Source organism: Rhineura floridana, chromosome 3 (assembly GCF_030035675.1).
Source record: "Rhineura floridana isolate rRhiFlo1 chromosome 3, rRhiFlo1.hap2, whole genome shotgun sequence".
In the NCBI taxonomy this organism is placed as follows: domain Eukaryota; kingdom Metazoa; phylum Chordata; class Lepidosauria; order Squamata; family Rhineuridae; genus Rhineura; species Rhineura floridana.
The window spans coordinates 183,996,647-184,012,087 of record NC_084482.1 but is presented as its reverse complement, the minus strand read 5'-3'; the positions used below and the strand labels follow the sequence as shown (position 1 = coordinate 184,012,087).

Genomic DNA, 15,441 nt, shown 5'->3' with positions numbered 1-15,441 from the left:
CCTGTTGAGTTCTATGGGGCTTAGTCCCATAGCATCTGTGTTTAGAATTGCAACCTTCAGGGGCATCTGTCTTTATCCCCAAATGCTCCTATCTAACATCTCCACAACACTAGGCTCCTTTCTTCCTACAATGGCCTTCTGAGGGCACTTAAACTGTCTTGCTGAAAGCAAATAGGCTAGATTAAGTGTTCCCTACCCAGGCTCCATCTTTTAGCTAAGACTTCTGTCTAAATTTCCAATGAGAGAATTTTTTTTAATTGTATACTCCAAGCCACTGTGGATACATGCTTAATGTATTATGCTTAATGACATCACTTGGGCCCGCCCTGTGACTTCACTAGGCCTGCCCCTGCAACATCACTCAGGCCCAGCCCCCTGACATCACTCAGGGCCGCCCCTGAAATCTCAGGTTTTGGGATGCTTCTGACCTGGCAACCCCTGGGATCATTAAGAATGGCAGGGGCCTTGCACTGGTTAGTGCTGGCAAGAGCATCATTGTTAATAGCTTCAAAGTAGCCCATCCCTGTGTGTGGCAGGGTCTTTGGTGGTGGCTGAGTGCCTCTTGCCCGTAGAGCCCAGAAGAGGGACATCTCCACCAAATTGCTTCCTGTACATGTTTACCCAGGAACCCAATTAGGCTTATTTCCGGTTAGATTAGGATTGTAATGTTAGTCAAGCTGGTACGGTGGATGTAGTTGTGGCTAATTGCAAGGTTGGTTATTAATAATCCATCTGGAAAAACGCTTGTAAAAGGCAATTTTTACAAGTGTAAAAAATGTGTAGTTGATTCTATAAATTACAGCAATTACCTAAATTTTGGCTTGACCGAAGACGCAAACCCATTTTAGCTACTTAACAATGATAATGCCATCTATAGTAGCTAATTGCTTATAGTGCCATAGGTGAATGGTATGCTTGCAAACACCTGTTGGTAGAGACTAGCATGGTGCTTAAGGTGGGAGAGAGAATCTTACGGAGTGCAGAAATGATTACTGAAAGTATGTTGTAAAGCAGGGATGGGGAACCTTCGTCTGATGGGACTCAAGTCCCATTAACCCCAGCCAGCATGGCCAATGGTAAGGGATCGTGGGATTTTTACCTCAATCTCATCTAGAGGGCCATAGGTTCTCCATCTCTGTTGTAAAGCTGTTCCATCTTAACAATGAGTTGTGCAATTTTTCATCATTTTGATTCATAGTTTGGATTTCATACTAGAAATCAAACTCCATAATAAAGACTAAGGATCCCTTCACTGTTTTCATGTGTTGTTGCAAGCTGCTTCTTCATTGCCGAGAGATAAGACTTAGGACTTAGTGATTTAATAAGACTTTAAAAAATCCACAGACTTTGAGATTTTTAAAATCCTATCTTACATAGGGCCATGAAGTAAAGATCTTCCCTTGTTTGTCGTATTATTGGTCTTTCCACTCTCTATGGCTCTGATCTTGGTTTGATTTGCCACACCAACTCTAATCCTGTCCTCCCCAAAGATATCTGCAGCCTTCTAACAGTTTTTCTTTCCTCCTTCTCTTTGGTACCATATTTCTTTCAGATTCTTTTGTGTCCATTTATTTCAAGTTCTGTTGGGTTTTTTTTTTAATTAGATGACCTATCAATTGTTTTGTATGTAATTTGTATTCTTTGGCTCGTGCAGTCATGAAAATTACGTGCTGTTTATATTCCAGAAGAAGGACATTTAAAACCAACTTAAACTTTAATAGAGACAAGATTTCAATTATTCTCATAAGGATGAAAGTTTTCTAGTTTAGTGACGGAAAGTCCTGTTGTCTAATGACCTTCAGTAATTAGAAATGTGCCAGTGTATGCTCAGGCACCTAATGAATAATCTATAGACATATGTGTTGCACCATTTAGAAGCTGCTGTTTTCTCCCCATACCCTTTGTTCTGTTCACAGCCGGCTACATATTTTCCTACTGTGTTCTCATAGAGAACTCACATCTTCACACCATATGGCTGCCTTCCACTAGCGATTAATATGATTTCAGGCAAAGCCCTTAGATTTGTTGGGGGATGGTACTTATTTATTTTGAGGCCCTGTGAGAACATGCAGAATTCCAACATGAGATTTTGCACTTAAGTTATTCATCCAATTCCAAATAATGATGGATTTGTCCTGGAAGCTCCTTTTTTTTTTAATGTGCATGTGTGGCTAACTCGGACCAAAAATAAAAATGCTGTTTTCCCAAGCTTTTGATTTTGTTTTTAATGCACATTATTTGAATTCATGGCTGGATGTAATGTAACCATAGAGGCATAAAATGAGCTTCTAGGCAAACATATATGGAAGCCAATTGTTTATAGTACATTTTATGTTTACAGGGAAGTGTATATGGTCCAAAGGATTGTGTGGCAGGAGTATACACTGATAATATTTCAAGGATTTTTATTTATTTATTTATACAGTTGATAGGCTGCCCTATAAACAAAGTTCTTTGGGCAGTTTACAGAGATTGGACCAATCAAAATTACAATTAAACAAACAAGCCCAAACCTCAGTGCAGCACCATTACAAAATCACAAATTACAGAGAAAATAAAGCAAACATTTGTGGCAAGAACTTAGTTTAAAATTGAGGGCAGAGGAATATAATCCAGAACAGTATGAAACCATGATTTAAAAGGTTTGGGAAAATAACAAGTTATTTGTTTCTTGTCAAAAATTGTCTGTTTTGTGTGTTTATTTATTTTATTTATTTACTTAAAATATTTCTATCCTGCCCTTCTACCCTATAATAGGGTACTCAGGGCAGCTTACAAAAATAAAATCAAACGTACATATATATATAGGGATTGGTACTAAAGGGACTACAAAGGTAAAATTTAACATAGAAGGCATAAAATCAGTGTCAGGCTTTACCTTCAGTCCCCCCCAAAGGCTCTCCGGAAGAATGTGTAATAAATACAATAACATGGCATATGCATTAAAATCACAGACAATAAAACCATATATATTACAGTTAAAAGTTATGACAAACAAAAACAATTCTTGATTCATCCCTGTCCAAATGACAGAACAAAATCAATTGCTCAGTTAAGAAGTAACGCCCAACTTCAAGTGCTGTCTGACCAATGAATATGAAAGACCCAGAATGATTGACAAGCATTGACAAGCATTATAAATGAACAACTTAAAGTAGTTTAAAGTTACGATTGAACTGTTTATGTTTAAGTTTTTGCAGTATTTCATTGACTTAGAATACACCCTTTGAAATCACCAGAAATGCTCCCTTCCTCTCACTCCCTTCAATGTGTCTAATGGGAGTCACTTGATTTTGGATAAGGTCTTACTCTGCAGTAAAAACAGCTGTGAACTGTATCACACTTAAATGTTTGTGAGTTGTCGAGTTTAGATATGGGTATCAAGAGACTACTATGCAAAGGCTCTAGTTTGCGGAGGTGGGGGATATGTAGGGTGGGAAAAAGAAAGTGCAGATATAAACCATGATAATTAAAGGGCATCTGATGTTCTTATGCTAAGTAATTATTTGCCTGCTTCAAAACTATTAGAAGCAATAGCTGAACAATAGATTTAATATAGCAAATTTAATAAAGCAAAGTATTAGATATTAAAGATGCAAACTACTTGTTTTGCTGAAAATAAACGCGAGCAGAGTGTGATGATGCAGTACTCTCATAGGTACAGAGCTAGGTAGAACACTGAATCTCTTTCCCCACCCCTATATTCATAAATGCTAGAAACTACTTAGGCTTTTTTCAAAACAACAACCGAGAACTGTGCACATGTGCAAAACTATGGAAGCTGCACAGCACCAGTTCTAAATGTTGAGCTTGATTGATGGTGTAAATGGGTAGGTGGAATCTGATCCTTCCTTCTACTGACCTTAGCTGCATGTGAAATTCTCTATCAGTCATGCATCCAGTTTCTTGCCTTAGTAATGTCTGGGCGCTTAGTCCCCTTTGGCATCTCCTCCCAGGTTCTCTTCTAAAGATGTAAAAATTTCATAGTCATCTTTCATGTCAAAAAGCTACCTTATTCTCTCCCTGCACCCCCTTTATTTGGTGCTTCCCCCCCCAAGGCTCACTGATTTATGCATATTCAGAGCTGATCTTTATAATGTTTTTGAAGTTTTTTCAAGGGTGACGTTTGTGTCACAGAGAATGCATCCTTTCTATTCGATGCCCTGATAGTTAGCATATGTGCACATCATCTACTCCAGCATACGTGCAGCTCATATTCTCCACTTATACTATGGCTTGGTTAATAAAAGCTCTCCCAGCTTTCCACTTTCTTGTTGTCCTTGCCTAAGATACTTGAAAAGCAGCAGGATTAAATAGCCTTTGTACCTAATTCTCATGGTGACATATTGCAGGTAATGGGAATTCTTGAAAGCTCAAGCTGAACTTAAGAAGTTGCCTTCCAAAAAGCACCTGCAGCCTTCTAAGATACCCAAGTATCTTAGAAGTAGAAGCTTGTAAGTGTCGTTAAGCCTCATAAGGCTTTGACCACCGCCATCTGGTCATTTCTGAATTTGTCATATGTAACAACATTAAGCTGGCTTGAAATTCTGTGTAGTTAACACCAGTGTCAAAACATTAACATCTGTTTGCCACCAGGTTTAAATAAATGTGCAGCTGTGGATCACTATTACTTTAATTGGAAGTAGGCAGTAATGTAAGTGTCTCTGTATTCAGATGGAGAGCAGTGGATGTTCTTTTCCCCCTCTTCCTTCCAAGTATCAAAAACTTCTTAGTATGTATTGGATGCTGCAGGCATTGTTCCACCCAATTGGAAATAATGGAAATCTTTGTTTGTTTTTAATTTGGACAGGTTTCTCCTGAGTTGGGGTTGCAAGGAAAAGAGCCTGTGTTAGGAGATACTTCCCTCCCCCCTTTTCTATGCTACTGATAATTTATCCCATTTAAAATTTGATGCCCCTGATGTTGCCAGTTATGAGCCCTGTGACACACTGAACTAAAAAGCATCATTTTTGTACAGCTTGATGTAAATCCTTTATGTAGCTCTAATGCAAATGAAAGATGAACAGTGCATGCCAAGTTCAGTGAATATAAGTAAGGTGGTTCTTGGAATTACTGGGTGAGCTCATGCATACTTTTTGCAACAGGCCATGGAAAGCCAAATTATAATTAGAAACTATATATCTTGTTGTTCAATTTTATTTGAAATATGCCTTTTTAGATCCTAAATGCATCATAAAACAATACTTTGAACTGAATTCTCTCTTGTCATAGTACTGTGGTAGTTAGGAGCTTCTTGACATTGTAACTCATTTGCAGCAATATCCCCCGCCCCACACCGTGGAAGCTACTGAGAGAGAAAGCTTTGGTGTCTGAGATGAACACTTGAAAATAAACTGCTGAAGAAATACAAAAAGGATGGGGAATAGAATCTGTGCAGATTTGAACTCACAGCTGAGCAGGACTGCCCAACTGCCAATCATCTGATGTCACCACAATGCCAGGTGATTCTAAGTGCACTCCAGAGTCTTCTTTTACAGCTAGGGATGCAAATGAAGCTTTTTTTCCCTTTACAGCCTGGCTTGAATTCAACCTAGCTGGCCAACCTCTGAGGGCTGGAAGACCTAATTTGGCCTACATACTGCAGATTTTCCGCCACTGCACTAGTACATTAGACCACATTCAGATATAATAGTAAACCATGGTTTAGCATTCTGAGAATACTCCATGGTAAACTTGGGCTCCCATGCTTCCCCTCATCCCTGCTTCATAAATGATGGGATGCGATTTAAAGTAGTTGTTTGTGACAAACGGCAATTTTTAGTTCACCCAAAGACCAGAAACTACGGTAAGTAGAAATCATAGTTAAGAAATCAGGATTTCCAACTGTAGTTTGTATACTATGTATAGTTTGTGTAATTTGAATACAGTTTTTGAATACAGGATTTCTCTGTTCAGATGAAACGATAAACTGTATTTTCTTACAAAATGAACAGAAGGTTGAAAATACATGTGAGGAAAGAGAGGACAGGGGCATGCAAACTATGTGTCTGGTATCATCACATTCTCAAAACACTAAACTAAAGTTTAGCCTTAGGTTTCAAAGTTTACAGGCTTGAGCAGAGCCGCCCCTAGGCACCGGGAAGCGGGGCAGTTGCCCTGGGCCCTGCGCTTTGGGGGGCCCCCGCGCTTGGCAATGAGAAGCTGGGCTGTGGCAGGGTTTTTTCTCTTCAGCCGTGCAGTCTCGCCAGCCGCTTCACGCTCTTGGGGAATTTCCCGCTCTTCGGCTGCATGCCTGAGCGGTTTTTCCCCTCTCCGCTCATCAGCTGTGAAGCGGATGTGCATGTGGCGCTTAGCTAGCTAATTTTAGGCAGGAGGTTTGAATCCCCTGCTTGAGTGGCTTCCTTGTGCTGGCTGCCGCCCGCTCATCAGCTGTGCAGCACGTTTACAGGCAGCGCTTGCTGGCTTATTCTGGGCGGGAGGTTTGAAAGAGAGAAAGAATGTGGGGGGGGGCAACTATGCTTTTGCCCTGGGCCCTGCACATGCTAAGGACAGGCCTGGGCTTGAGATCCACTTTTAATACCCACTCTGTAAGGATCAGTGTGGAACTGAGTTGCCTCACCTTGCAAAAAGAGAAGACAAATATTAAATCCACAAAACATGAAATGAAGAACATGTACAAAAGTGATGTTAGTCCAGTGTGGTTAAGGTTGCAGTGATGTTCTTAGGACAAAAACACAGTTTAGTTTTATTGTAAATATTAACTTTGATGTGATGGTTAGAACTAAAATATGAGTAGTAGTGAAGTGTAAAGTAATATTTACAAAATAATAATACAGTAATACCTCAGTTAAGGAATCCTCTAGGAATGAAGATTATTTTAAGGAAGGCTTTTTTAAAAAGTGAAACTGACGAGCTTTGCTTTGCTATGGATAAATGCTCAACTCTCTGCCTTTGCTTTAAGGTGAAACTGACCGGTCTGTGTCTTTGCTTTGCTATCAATAAACTGATAAGCCTGTGCTTTTGCTTTGCTATGGTGTGTGTTTGCTGGGCATTAAAGAGATCTGTCGCTTTCCACCAGGGCTGGGAAGGGAAGGATCCAATAGGATTCAGAGGAGAAAGAAGGGAGGGGGAAGAAGTGGGAGTGGGTGAGTGCCAGGTAAGTCACCCTTTAAAGCCCCTGTTGAAGTTGTCCCCACCATCTATGAGTGGGTTAGGAACCTATCCCTATTCTTTCCATGTTTTTCCTACCTCTGGTACCTTTATGCCCCCCTTTACTCTGTGGAGCTTAAAGTAACATATAATGGGGTCCCAGGCACAAATTGGTTGCCCTGGCACCAACAGTGCTGTGAAAGGGAAGAACATTTTTATTACCTAGACATTTTAACAGATTGTACTGATTTTAATCAAGCAAATTTTAGCCTGTTTTAAGATTTTATGGATCATTTTCTTGTTTTTCTGTTTGTGCTCAAATATGATGAAAGGAATTATCACAATGTTTAAAGTACATGAATAATAAAGAATTAACCTGCAACACTTTTGATTTTGTTTACCATCTCTCTCCCTCCTCCTTTCTTCTGGTCTCTCCGATTCTCATAAAAACCTTAAAACAGCAAACAGTAAGGAAATTAGTATGACTGGCCTTGAGTCAAAGTGTGATCCAGCTTAGGATTCCAAGTTGCCAACTGAAAATAAATACAAACATGCAGACTTAAAAAAAAAAGTAGCCAATAATGAGGGTACTTTCAAGTGAGTGTTCCAAATAGCATTGTTTGATAGTGGAAGGAGAACTGTGAAACGCCCAGGAGTGATGTCATGCAAATAAGTATGGAGGATAAAATTCCACACTGAAAGCTAAATTTATCAAATTCACACTTTTCAAAACAATATGAGAACTGAAACACAGCCATCTTTTAAAGTTTGCCCTTGTCCGAATCTTGTGATGCAGTCCTCCAACCAATGTTTACAAAAATGCATCTATTATGGAAAAATGTATATAGAAATGAGTATATTAAAGAAAGTAAAGTACAAAAATGCATGATATTAGGAGAAATTGCTTTCAAACATATGTACATTAGGCAAAACTGTATACAAAAATGTGTGTGTTAGAAGAAATTTGCACTGAAATGGTGAAGAAATTTCATAAGGATTTTTTTAAAAGAACCACAAATTGCTGCAGAGAACTGAATTTAAGATTGGAAAAATAAGAAACTGAGAGAACTGACATTGACAGATCCTTCCATCCCTACAGGCAGCCAACAATAAGGAGTCTTTGACTGTTTTATAACCTTCGTCCCTACAGCAATCTGCCAGGATAGTTTCACATCCTAGCTTCACAGTTGTATTTTTTCCCCATCTGCAACATTACTAAATTCTACTGGTGAGATGATGTCATGCGCTCACCGTTTAGCAATAGTGGTGCAGTCACATAATGGGCCTTTTCACCTTCAGAAGTGGCTCCTTCAGGGAACTAACTCCAGTATATTAGCAAGGTGGCATGTCTGTGTGTCAACATTAACGTTACCCCATTAACTGGGGTAGGTAAGGAGAGAATAGAAAGGGAGTGTCTTCCTTGGTGGAGGCTCTCTGTCCTTGAATTTCTAAAACAATTGTGGCTAAATACATGGCATGCTGCTAATAAACCCTGCAGCAGAGACCAGCAAGAAGGTGTGAGCCCCCAATTCCCTGGGGCTGGGATTTAGACAAACTGAAGTGAACCAAATGGCTTGCCATTTGCCTTCCATCATCCCTGTGTTGTGGATCCTCACATGTGGGAAACCTGAGACTCGGGCCAAATGTGGCCCTCCAAGCCTCTCTGCATTCATTCACTTCATTATTGTCATGTGGCCCTTGAAAGGTTGCTCTGAAGGGATGGCAGACCTGGGGCTAAAAAAGATCCCCTATTTCTGTCATAGTCAACCATTCTTCAGTGCCAGCTGGTCTGAAGAATCGCGTTAGTGCCAACGGGGGACTACCTCTTGTCAATTTGGAGGCCTGTGGGGAAGTGGGATTGGCCCCTGAGGACGCCCAATTTCCCACACACCCTTTTTTCACTGTTGAAATGTTCAGAGGTCGCAGACTGTTAAACACAATTGTATAGCAAAGTATGCATTGCTCACCTTGATTAAGTATAATTAAACATAATTAAATATGGAAAATCACTAGCTCATGTCAGTGATAAACAGAGGAAATCTTGCTGGGGGCAATTTGAAAGCCCATCTGTTTAGGTACCATTTTCTAGCAATGCAGCAAATGCTGCTCAGTCTTAACATTGGGATGTGGAATGTTTGTCAGGAGGACTGTTTGCATTGTCACAGATGGATTATTAGTATTTATTCACTGCTGTCCCAATAGAAAGACCTCACATGGATTATGAAGAACTGGCCAGAGACATCTCTGTCAGTCACTGTGTTTGCCATCTCTGCTGTGGCTCCAGTTTGTTCTTCAGTGTCCAATAAATGTCCAAACAGTCTGGGAGCAGCAATGCAATAGCCTGAGGCAAAGGATGCCATTTCAGAATACGCAGATGGGTAAAAAGGTTCAGTTTCATGCTGCTGAGATGGGGGTGGTTATTGCACTGCTCCCTCGCAGGATTCAAAATGGCTTGCATAGTAGCTGTTGCTTAACAGAAACGTTGTAGTACAATTTTTAAAAAAATCATCACTGCCCTGCCAATACAACTTCAGATTCTTAGCTTTGAGGGCCAATAGGGGAGCTTCTTGTAAATATGTTGGCTTAATGTTTCTTTTGCAATTTCCAGAGAGGTAGTTCTGTTGTCTGCTGCAGGAAAATTTTTTTAACAAAGAGTCTTACCGCATCTTGAAAGCTAACATCTTGAAAGGCATAAGCCTTTGTGGATTACATCAGACCCATGAAGTGTTATCCTGAGTTATAGATGCATACATGAATTGAGTGGGGGTGTAAATAATCAAGTGAGAGGGAAATGAAATGCAGAAAGTCCAGTGTTTTGCATTCAGTTAGCAATATATTTGTCTGTATCTGGGTGATTTTCTTCATGAGACAGACATCCACTCCCTACAACTATATATGGTGGCTGCCTAATAAGAATAATACCAATTTCCTGAGAGGTAGCAATGTTAGTCTGTTGCAGCAAAAGCTACATGGTCTTGGGTCACCGTAAAGGCTAACAGATTTATTATTGCACATAAGTTTTATTATAAATTTGTGAGTCTCTTAGATGCCACAAGAGTCAAACAGCAGAGCAATGGTTCTTAACATTTTGGTGTCATGGACTCCTTTGAGAATGTGATGAAAGCTATGGACCCCCATAAATAAATAAATACAATTTATTTTATGTCCAACACTGTAGGCATTCAAGAGGCAGCTGGACAGCCATCTGTCACGTATGCTTTAACTTGGATTCCTGCATTGATCAGGGGGCTGGGCTCGATGGCTTTATAGGCTCCTTCCAACTCTACTATTCTATTATTCTGTTGCATTGGAAATCGATTATTTTGCGCCCAGGTCACGGACCCTCTGAAGACCATCCATGGATCCTTAGGCTCAGCCCAGTATGAGAAGAAACAGAGGGAGTAAAATCAGGGTTTCCGAAAGTGGAATATTTTGTTTCCTTTTGGGTGGTTTCTCAAGAGGTGCTAAGAAATCTCCCTCCCCACCCCACAAACATTTTAAAAAGTTTTTTTCTTATGAAGATTTCATTGATTGTAATAATCAGAATATAAACACTCCAATAACAATGGGGATAGCCCAGTAACCCATCTGCACCCCTTCCCTGCCCTAGTCCACATAATAGAAGAAATGGGCTGTGGCTCACTGGTACAGCATCTGCTTTGCATGGAGAAGGTCCCATGTTCATTCCCTGGCATTTCCAGATAGGGCTGAGAATGGCTCCTATTTGATCAGTATCCCAAATCTTTCCGCAGACAATTAAAAAATAAAAAGCATGACTTTGGATTAGTCTCCACATGTGAAAGCTGATGAAACATATAAAATACTCCCTATAGAAAAGGGTTAGGTGAAGAGCTAAAAGCTATTCTTAGTCTGTGTCTGCTGTGACATGAGGTTTGATGGTTATGTGTAAGCCTCTCTTTCTGTTGCAGATAATGATAATTGAGAGTAACAACCGGGGTGTCATAATTAAATGTCTGATGTCTCAAGATGAGTCTCCCTAGTGTTCATTGTTTTTGGTTTATTTTTTCCACTTATTTGCATTTTCTATGTAGCTAAACTGAACACAAACTCGAGGACATTTCAGAGGAATTGCTTCTTTAGGAATAAACATGATTTTCCAATGTTTGGGTTGTTTCAAGTATGATTAACTGTCTTCCTTATGGTAGCGCACAGGGGTTCCTTGACAGACAAATTGATATATGGACAGAATTTGAAGTTTGAAAATATTATTCCATGTGGTTTACAGTTTGCGCTTCAGATGATATCTGAAATGTTGTCCTGTGTATCATTGATCCATCAAATGTAAATCTTTGGGATGAAACTGTTCCTTTTCTTCCATTCTTCCATGACTTTTTGGTTTATCACAATCTAGTAGGGCAGGTGTGGGGAATCTTTGGCCCTCCAGATGTTGCTGAACTATAACTCCCTGGCCATTGGCCAAGCTTGCTGTTGTTAATGGGAAATGAGTTCAGCAGTATCTGCTGGGCCAAAGGTTCTTCACACCTGTGTAGGAGAGCCGTGCTTAACCAACCTGAGCAATGAATGTGACTATTACCTTTGTACAGTAGGTTACATTCCAGCCATGCATAAGGTTTCTGTGCACACTCCTGTATATGCATGCTCTCAGCAAGATGTGTTGTCACTGACATTCCAGCCAGGAAAAAGCATTTGAAGCAGGTAGAGTGAAGCCAGTGAGAGGTGTGACTTAGGAAGGGGGTGGACTCTGGAGAGAGCCTCAAGGGCCAGGTAGAGAGGCCTGGAGGGCCATATTCAGCCTCTGGGCCTGAGGTTCCTCATCCTTGCTCTATGGCATTAGGCCTTTTTCCTCCTTACAGGGCTGGGAAAATTCTGAGTGTTGGGTACTACCTAGAAGTGTGAAGACCATAGATTGAAGGACTTACTCAGTTTTAAGCAAGGCAGGCACTTCAAAATTAGAAGCTGTCTCTGAATAAATTTATGCCAGTGCCTAAGAATTTGAAATATGTTTTGTTTCTCAGCTCTGCACAGAAGAATGCACAAAATGTTTCCCATCTGCTGCTGTACAAATATGTGAGCACCTTATGGACTGCTTCCCCAGAAGGATGGCTTGAGTCATCTGGTGCCAAAGTTGGTTCTGCCTGTTGTCATTCATAAGCATTTCTGGGATAATTATTTTTATAAGACCTCTCAGTGCTTCGCATTGAACTGAGTTAAATTAAGGCCTTTATAAATCTTGCTGAATGTATAAAACATTTAAAAGATTTCATGCGTAGACATTTATGCCTGCACTTGAGAGAAAAAGCGGGCGGCAGGGTGAAGACGACATGCAGGAGAGGGAATATGAAAGTTGTTTTCAGGCAATGGTTATAGTACAATAGATATAATTAAATGTATATTGATTTAGAATCTTTTGTCTGGAGCAGAATGGGTTTGCTGATGGAATGGTTTATCTTCCCTTGTTTAAAGCCAAGCCTGTAGGAAATAAAGCTAACTAAAAGTTATGAGCAGACAAACAACGGCCAGCTAAACGGTTTTAATTAAAAAGTCTGAGACCTTTTAATAAAATGTACTGCAGCTTCACGACTAACGGTGATCTCTCTTCTCCAAGTGCAGGTCTTTGTGTAGCCCCACATGTGAACAAGAGGCAGGTATCAGTGGACATGCGGGGGGGGAGACATAAGATGGAGGAACCCTCAAACAGTCTAGTGAATTTAAGCATGCTCAGTTTCCATGGGCTGATGGGTGACAATTGGAGGGGAGAGCCAGAACCCTAGGGGAGAAGGAAGAGAGAATGGAATAGAGTGGTGAGATGAAATGGAATGCTGTGACTGGAATACCGGAGAGCAACAGTCCACACTGCAGCATTTTACTGCAGGGCCCACTGGTATTTATCTAATGTGCATTTAAAAATGGAGAAAAGAGGAGGGTCATGGCTCAGTAGTAGCATATACACTTGCACACAGACATTCTCAGGTTTAGTCATTGGCATTGCCAGTTAAAAGGGTCTGAGGTAGAAGGGCTTGTAAAGCCATTGCCAGTCAAAACAGACAATATTAGAATAGATAGACCAGGGGTCTGTTGCAGTATATAAGACAACTTCCTATGTTTATCTGATGTGCATGTTATATTGCCCAGGTCATCCTTATGTACACTCTTTGTGGGCACAATAAAGATTATTCAAAACGTTTAGTTTCTGTGCTAATCATAATTTCTTAATTTTAAGAAGCCCTAGTTATACGTCAGGCCCATGTTATTGATGTCAAAAATATACTTATGACAGTTTTGGTGGTGTCTATGGTAGGGTGACTAGGGATATGGGACAAGAGCTTTTTTGTTAATGTTTTAAGTATTACATATTTTATAGATTGCCTCTGTAGAGCTACTGTTGTATCCTTCTACAGTAGGGCCCCGCTTCTCGGCACCCTGCTTTCCGGCATTTCGCTAATACGGCGCCAGTGGGGCGATCAGCTGGAGGGGGACTGGAGCTCCCCGCTCTCCAGCTGATCTCGCTGGAGGAGGGGAAAATCAGCTGTAGAGCACTATAGCTGATCTCCTCCTCTTCTGGCACGATCAGACTCCCGCGCTCGATCTGATCGTGCCGGAGGAGGGGAAGATCAGCTGTAGTGCACTACAGCTGATCTCCTCTTCCTCGGGGCGATCAGACTCCCGCACTAAAGCTGATCGCACCAGAGGAGGGTAAGATCAGCTGTAGCATTGGTTGGAAAAGAAAATTCATGTTAAAAGGCCTGTTTGAAAAGTTCAGTTTTCAGAAGATGGTTTGAAGAAACAAAGGGATGGTTCCGGCTGATTCTTGGTTCTGCTGTGCTTGTGGTCAAGCAGAATCATTTGTGTAACCATAAATTGCAATTTAGCAAGTAAAGGAGGAAGCTCCTATGCTGCCTCACAACCTCAGTGACGTAAACTTGAAATGGAACTCTATAGAAAATTTACGGAGACATTGTCTGCTTTCTTAGGTGTATCTAAAGTAGTTTATGTGTAGTGCAAAACACTAAAGCCATGCAAAACATATTTTTTAAAAATGTAGTAAAAATCTGGAAGCAGTATTGTACAGTTATTATTATTATTATTTATTTATATCCTGCCATCCTTCCAACACTGGAACTTGTGGCGGCTTCCAGATAAAAACACATATAATTAAAACATACAAAATCTACATTGTACAAGCTACTGAAATGTGAATGGTTTTACACTACAGTCTAAAAGGCCTCAGAAGTTTTCCATTATCAATCCTTGTGCTTCCCACCAACCCAAGAAGGACTCTGCTCATGTAGGTCAGCCACTACTCTAGGTCAAACAGAGTTTAGTTTCCCTAACAGTCAGTCGTTACCCATTGGATGATCACTGACCTGTGAGAACATCTTTGGTGACATTAGAAGGTCAGTACAATGTTGTTGGTGAAAGAATGAGGCATTTAACCCTATGTAGACTTTCTCTACACACCAAAATCAGGAGGAGCTGCATTATTTGTTTAGTGGTTCCAAACTTTTTTCCCCATGGGCCACTTGAAAATTGGTGATGGTCTTAGTGGACCACTTAATGATTTTTCTGCCTGTTGTAGCAATTGTTATGCGCTGTGCTAGGTGCTGTATGCTTTTTAATTGTGTTTTTATTGTTTCTTTTATTTCTTACACTGTATTACAAATTTCATTCCATAGAATTCAAATTGACATACAGTAAAATACAATATAAGAAATAAAAGAAGCAGTAAAAATACATAATACGAATATTTAATACAGGCATGCTGTGGACCACCTAAGTGAAGCTTGTGGACCATTGGTGGTCCATGGGAAACTCTGTTTCTGCAGATAAAAATACCAGGCAATTGGTGCAATTGGCCTTTATTTCCAACTTTCAGCAACAGTTATGTAGTATGTTAAACGTTCTACTCGGGGCTCTCTGCACATCTTTAAGGTGCCAGCCATTAATTATCAGTGGAGGTTTTAAGAGTCCACCAGGAAAGGAGATCACTTTTCTCTTTTCTAGCTAAGCCAGTGACTACAGGCAAACCTGCTGAACTGTGAATGGAAAGCGAGTTGGAAAAGTACCAGTGTGTACTCATGGACACAATTTCAGTTGGGACTAAGCCTTACGTATAAGCTCTGGTGATTCCAGATTTGTGGAGAAGGAGGGAAAGAGCTAGTTTTGTCCTCTCCCAACATGATCTATTGCTGCATGATCATTTGCTACTATAGACCTCAACAGAGCCAATGACAACTGAGACCACTTTCATCTGCCCTGTCACTTAATTTAATAGTCCCACTATTAAAATATTTGGGACAGGCTATTGTATTTACAAGTATTATATGACTATATTAATGGATTGATTCCTTC

At 40.4% G+C, this 15,441-nt stretch overlaps 1 protein-coding gene across 3 annotated transcripts in view; it reads left to right on the top strand.

Annotated features, from left to right (window-relative positions):
• The window catches only part of PTPRG (protein tyrosine phosphatase receptor type G), an 828,925-nt gene that overhangs the window by 129,186 nt on the left and 684,298 nt on the right, over nucleotides 1-15,441 (top strand). Inside the window, exon 1 of one of the 3 annotated variants that reach the window (XM_061618738.1) lies at nucleotides 5,278-5,462. The exons of the other annotated variants lie outside the window; for them this stretch is intronic. Within the exon in view, the coding sequence (XP_061474722.1) occupies nucleotides 5,456-5,462 (7 nt within the window). The 5' untranslated portion in view covers nucleotides 5,278-5,455. Of the gene's footprint in view, nucleotides 1-5,277; nucleotides 5,463-15,441 lie in introns of those variants that run through there. 3 annotated transcript variants of the gene reach the window in all.